Below are 6,567 nucleotides of genomic sequence, written 5' to 3'. Positions count from 1 at the left end.
TATTATTTTTTTTATTAATTTACCATAGCAGCAACGTTGAATGTTGCCAGTGTTGAGGAAACAGCAATCACGTACTTCTCTGGTTATATGGTATAATGAGTCTAGTTTTAGTGGAAGACAATAGGCATACCCCCCTTTGTGGCAAATACAATTCATAATAATTGTAAAAAATACAGTAAATTTCCTGAGGCACATGTGAAAACACTCTTCAGTTTATTTGTACTTTTAGAACAGCAAACACCTTCATGTGAACTGGATGGCAAATATCTTATAGATCATAGTTGGATAAGTGCCAGAGAGATTGTAAGGCTGAAATCAGTGAACCCAATTTGAAGAACAAATGAAACAATTTGAATAAAATGTGGCGCAAGGACAAAAAAACAAAAAAAAAGCACTGATCACAGCGACATGCCATTTCAGGAGTCAGTATTCCACATTGTCATCGTCTTTAATCAATTTGAATAAAGGAGAGGTTTTGCAAAGGCTGCAAATGTAAGCGTTACACATGGGTTACATTATATATATATTTTCTTCACTTCCTCAAACACAAGACCACTACAGTACTCCTCGCACTCCCTCCAATGACGCCGATGCCATGAAGCAATGCATAGTCCAGAACTGGTTTGAGACAGAGTGCGAGGGACAGATGAAGTTTGGACAGTCAATGGCCCAGGTTAATGATAGTTTGAGGCGAGAGGTCATCACTGGGGCAGCTGGAGTAGCGTGCTTTGACCTGAAGGAAGGTAGGTGACATTTCGGGAGCGGGACATCTGGAGGGCAATTTCCTCCGCGGCCTCCAGTTTTCGCAGCTCGACCAGACCATCTCCAGCGTCCATCAGGGAGTTTGCGATGAGCAGGGCAGCCTGAGAATCTCCCTCAGCAGAGATGATAGCAGCCTGCTTCTGTTGCTCAGCCTGGAAGGATGATCAGAAGATTAGAATAGACGTAATGAGCTTGTGTAGACATTGTATGCATTCAATGGTTTTACCTTCTCCACTACAAAACGAGCCCTCTCAGCTTCTTGTTGGGCCACTTGCTTCATTTCAACAGCCTCTGTAAACTCTTTGCCGAAAGTCAGATGTGTCTATATATAAAAAGGATACAATAATTATTACATTTCCCCAGTTTCAGACAACATGTAAACAAGGAGAGATTTATATTTGATTAGTGACTTATTTTTAAAAGGTGCATTATGCAACTTTTATGTAGAAAAAAAGTTGATATTTGTAGGTATATGACCTTGACGTGACCCCATGGCAGTATGAGTGGTCAGCACGGCGCCTTTACTTTCCGACACAGTGGTCACTAGGGCGATCCAGGATCAATTGTTAAGGTTTTCAGAGCTCTCACCAGAAAACCTACAAGACAGTTGATCCTGGAGCGTTGTAGAGACCACCGTGATCAAAAGTAAAGGGGCCATGCTGACGGCTGCTGGGTCACTACAAGGTCAAATACAGAGATATCAACTTCTTTTTCCCGCATAAAAAGTTGCATAATGCACCTTTAATCAATATTATATATTTTTTAAAAGACCTAAAATAGAAATCAAAAGTAAAAGACTAAATTATGAACTGCTAAACTGAGACAAGAATCACTTGCATTTCAGACTATGCTTGAATTGCAGGTCTTATACACGGGACTGTGGACATGATACTATACTATACTATACTATATGGTGGAATCAGCGGGGTTTAACAGCATATTGCGCCACCCAACGGTGGACCAACTGAAGCTTTGGTTCATACTGCCATCTGCTGTTGATCTGAGTGTATTACAATTTATAATAACCCTTTTAAGTTTTTCAGCATTGCCCATGTTAAAATGCAGCATATTTATAAAAAGGCTGTACAGAAACCAAAGCTTTGGTCATGTGATTTTCTTGAGGCTCCACATCAAGGCTTACTATTGACACACTTTCTTTCATCCGTTTCTTTACTATTAAAACTGTAGTCTGCAATTTGCTGATTAATTTTGATAGGATAGCAAAAAACCGCGAATCCCGAGTCAAGGTACTTCTTAACTTGCTACAAAATTGAAGCGGAAAACAACATGTAACTATAACTCCATACCAATGAGACATCATCCAATATGAGTCCAAAAGTGGCGGCTCTTTCTGTGAGGTCCTCGCTGACCTGTCGAGACACCAACTCTCTCTGGGTAATGAGCTCGCCAGCATCAAACCGGGCCTTCATGAAACAGACAAAACATGTATTGCTCATCCATATATATTTGCCTGACTTGATGAATACACACACACATACACAAATAAGCACATTGTCTTACCACTACAGCCTTTAAGACCTCTGTGGTGATGGAAGGCAGTACCCTCTCGTCATAGTCTTCTCCGATGCTTGTGAAGATGCGTGGGAGCTGCGTGGTAATTGGCCGGAAAAGGATACGCAACGTGATGTTTACATTTTGCAGATCTACAGGAGAGAGTCAAAAATAAGTTGAATGAATGCTCTTCATTACAGCAACACATAAACTGCTTTTACTTGATTAAAAGTGACAGTGGCATTTGCTGATTTGGCTGACTGATTAGCATGGCTTTATTATTATTTCTAATATACTTTCAAGATTTAATTGATCAAATAAAAACAAGTAAAAAACAAAAAAGGTAGACAGTGCTTCATAAAGTAAGTTTACATGGACACACACCAGTACACTAGAGGTTTGGAGTGTAAGACAACTCATTGGTAACACAGAGAGGACATGTACATTAAATTGTTTTCTATTCCAGTCGTTTTCAGCCGGTGTGCCGCAACGCAAGTCCGGAGGCGCCGTGGGAACATGTATGATTTATATCACAAATGGGGCTAAATCAAATGTAATTGTTAAAATTCACTTGTAACCCAATGATACTTGTTTAACTTGGTTTCGTTATGAATAACGAAACCAATTATTAATTATTAAAAGATGAATTTTATAATAAAGTGTTTAGTCTGAGGGGGTGTGGCGGTACGCAGCAATCAGCTGTAGAGAGAAGGGATGGTATCATTGAGGATTTATCGATACTTCTACTATTATCGATACTCCTCATCAATCCAGTACTTTAACGGTACTCTTATCAGTACTTTGAAATCAGATAGAGGCTAGTCGAGGTTATCTAACTAGCATAGGCCTAGTAAATAAAGGATTAAGTCCCATACGTGTTTTGTTAATCACAGGCTGTTGGGTAGATTTCACTGTAGCTCTGGGACTGAGCCTAAATGAAAACTTAAAATATAATAATAATGAACTACAGCCACAGTTTTCCCCTCGTGACATTCAGCTCGTGTCCAGTGGGTCAACACAGGCTCACGCTGACGTGCACGTGGAAGCACGCACGTGTGGGCTAAAATAAGGAGATAAATAGAATAGAATCTGGCACTTGACTAGAATAAAGCCTCACATGGATTATTAAATAAGGACTTTTGGTTTTAAAAGGTTATTGTGGCAAATATAACCAGCATCATCCTATCAATGTTGCGGAATTAAATGAGCTCTTGATGTGAGACACATTATAGCATAAGACATGAGGGTTATAGTGTTATAGTGCAAATATAACAAAACAATATGTAGGGGTGCCGCGGACTGTGGGAAGCGCATGTAGGGGCGCCCCAGAGCTGAAAAGGTTGAGGTCGTCATTGCTGTCAAGCCTCTTGCTGAGAAACAGGCCAAGTAGCTATGCTTCCTAGTGGTGAGCGATATGCCTGCACAGTCAGCTAGTGAGGAGAAAAGACTGCTGCCCTGCCTCAATGTCTCTCTATAGAGAAGCTGCTCTGCTGGCAGGACGTTTTATGTTTAAAAAAGACACAAGGTGCATGTACTGGTGATGCACACTTCAAAACAAAAAAGTAGTCTCTACATATTTTGGCTGAGTTCTACTTTACTACGAGAGCAGATAAGAAAAATGCACTCGAGTTTGATTTTATGTTGGAAAGTGGAAACAGTCTCCAAATACTGCCGCATTTCTATCTGCACAACAGGGCAGAAATTGAAGTGAGCCTTGCCGCTGTTCACACACAGTGATAAAATCACCAGCAAAAACGTGAGCAGTGTATTTGGGGCCTTACCTTTACTGCCGGTGATGACGGGAACATTGCGTGGACGGGAACGGCAGTCAAAGACGACCGGCTTCTGAACCCATGGGATAAGGAAGTGGGTTCCTTCTCCAACCACGATGTCTTGCACCCCTCTAAATCTGTCAAATATTACCGCTCGGTGTCCAGCATCAACTGAAAGAAAAAATAATGCAGCCATTACAAAAGGTTTCAGAATGAGCACAAATTAAGAAACAAAACAAGATAACTGCAGTCTGCAGTATCACGGTACCACTCGGTGCACAGGTTTTCACTGCCACTAAACACATGCACATTTGGGTCTCCTCTGAAATCTAGGTGGAACATTCAAAAAGTACCATATACTGCATTTGAGTGAGGCGGCCAAAAGCAGAGGACCTTTTCAGTTTAGACTAAGATTATTTTTTATTGTAAAAGTAATATGTCACAAAAAATAATTCAGCGTCTGAATAACTTATCTACAAATGCAGTAAAGTAATCGCTAATAGACTCCCCTGAAAGTGGCGTTCCGTTCAAACTAAATTTAATAAGACTTCAAATAGACAGATATATACGCCAGCCCTAGTTGGACCATTGTGTTATATGCAGGGTTTTGAAACTTTTCAGGCCGCGACCCCCAAAATCACTCAACACACAACTTGGGGACCCCCTTCTGTCAAATGTGATTAGCATTTATGATAATTCAAGGTTTAATTCTGGTTTAATTGTTAGTTTGGGTACTGTATTGATAATTGGTTTACTTTCACAAAAATATATTTACAAATCAAAATACATCAAATTGAATGTCATTAAGATCAAATATCTGGTCTCAAAATCATCTTGCGACCCCCACTCAAGCGTGACCTCCACTTTGGGAACCACTGATCAAATAGGCTTTTTCTCAAGACAACTGTCGGCAAAACTAAATCGGCACAGCGAATGTAAACACCAGAATAATTGGAATAAAAAATCCCAAACAAACTCTGGAACACTTACCATTATACAAGGCAGAGTTCACAACGCCTCCACCGACGGCCAAGGCCAACCCCAATTTCCCAATACTCTCGAACAGCTTGGCCATTTCAGCAACCTGCAACATACAAAACGTTTACTAAAACAGTGTGTTGATGTTTAGTTGTCCTTGTGTCGGTTCAAAGACAGGTCAAATCCTTCTTAGTACCAGCCTGTCTACGGCCTTGAACAAATGTGAAGTGTGCCAAGATTGATTAAGTTAGCATAGCCACTAGCAGTAGCTTATTAACTAACATGAGTGCAAGCATCCCACTAAACGCAAGACTCGCGATACTTGGCATATTGAGGATAAATGTAAAAAAAACAGCACTATAAATGTATGAAACCTTTGTAGAGTAAGAGGACAGCGTGCAGGACACACACACACCGGAATTACGCTCACATGTTACATCAGGCTAAAGCACTGTACCCCCATTGAAAGCTTTTAATTGATTTCATGCACAACGAAAACGTGATGTCAGCTTTGTCGGTATCTTTCACATTAAAAACATGTCAGAATTTAGAACAGTTTGAACTAAAACGCTGTAACTCACCGGTAATTCTGTTTGATGCGTGTGACCTCCACCAGACGGACTACACATGAAGCAAGTGCTCTACTGCGCATGCGTATCGGAAGTGCTACGTGAGCTCTGATTGGACGAAGGTTCTTCTTCTACAAAGCCCTGAAAACACGATCACGGTGCGCCCTCTTCTGGCCAGGCTTTGCACACGTTCACCTGTAGATTCAAAAATAAACAAATGAACATGTAATCATTATTAGATGCTGGGTAGATAATGTACACTAAAAACAGAGCAGGAAGGTTGGCTCCCATGAAAAGCAAAATATACACAATAAAATATACTGAAAACAAACTAGCATTCATAACTCATTGCACAGGGTAAGATTTACTCAGTTGCCCTTAACCTGTTAACCCCCCACCTTAACCAAGCCCGTCTTATCCTGCTCGACATTACCCAAAACTAAAAGCTTCTTGACTGGAGATCTCACCCTATATAGGCCAATTTGAAAGCTAAGCTGCAAAAGTGATCTTATGTTTTTGTCGCATTGTCGCTGCATTTATATCATGTTTTTGTTGCATTTTTGTCACTTTTTTTAAAAACATGTTTTGTTGCCTTTTGTTGTCGTGTTTTTGACACTTTTTTGGCGTGTTTTTGTTGCATTTTTGTTTACAGCCTATCGGCCAGTGCAATGCCTCATTTGAAAGCTAAGACCTTGGAGTTTCTGAAATATATATAAGATCTGTGAGTAAAACTTACACTTAAAAAGCAAAAGAAGCTTGACACAGAAAGGTCTATTTTGCAGTGGGAAATCAAACAATTTGAAATATAAGTGTTTTCATTGCAAATCTGTTCATTATAGCTTTATAATTTAAAAAGTTGTGATCTTGCTTGTTTGTTTGTTTGTTTGTTGCTGCTATTGCTGGGTTGCAGGTGACATCACAGCGTTCTAAAGGCCTATACTATTATATAGAGGAAAAATTATTTTGTTTTTGAG

General features: G+C 40.0%; 1 protein-coding gene across 1 annotated transcript; it reads right to left on the bottom strand.

Annotated features, from left to right (window-relative positions):
* Nucleotides 1-196: 196 nt before the first annotated feature.
* phb (prohibitin) lies at nucleotides 197-5,705 on the bottom strand. Its single transcript, XM_079564975.1, has 7 exons — nucleotides 5,606-5,705; nucleotides 5,037-5,130; nucleotides 4,056-4,217; nucleotides 2,284-2,426; nucleotides 2,070-2,186; nucleotides 989-1,084; nucleotides 197-914 (listed from the first exon to the last, which is right to left on the bottom strand). The coding sequence occupies exons 1-7, from the start codon at nucleotides 5,651-5,653 to the stop codon at nucleotides 702-704; spliced, it is 873 nt and encodes a 290-aa protein (XP_079421101.1). The 5' UTR covers nucleotides 5,654-5,705; the 3' UTR covers nucleotides 197-701.
* Between the last annotated feature and the right edge of the window lie 862 nt (nucleotides 5,706-6,567).

The sequence above is a fragment of the Gobius niger genome (genome assembly GCF_951799975.1).
Source record: "Gobius niger genome assembly, chromosome: 10".
Taxonomy (NCBI): Eukaryota; Metazoa; Chordata; class Actinopteri; order Gobiiformes; family Gobiidae; genus Gobius; species Gobius niger.
Note: the sequence above shows the minus strand (reverse complement) of the source record. Positions and strands in the feature narration are given on the sequence as shown.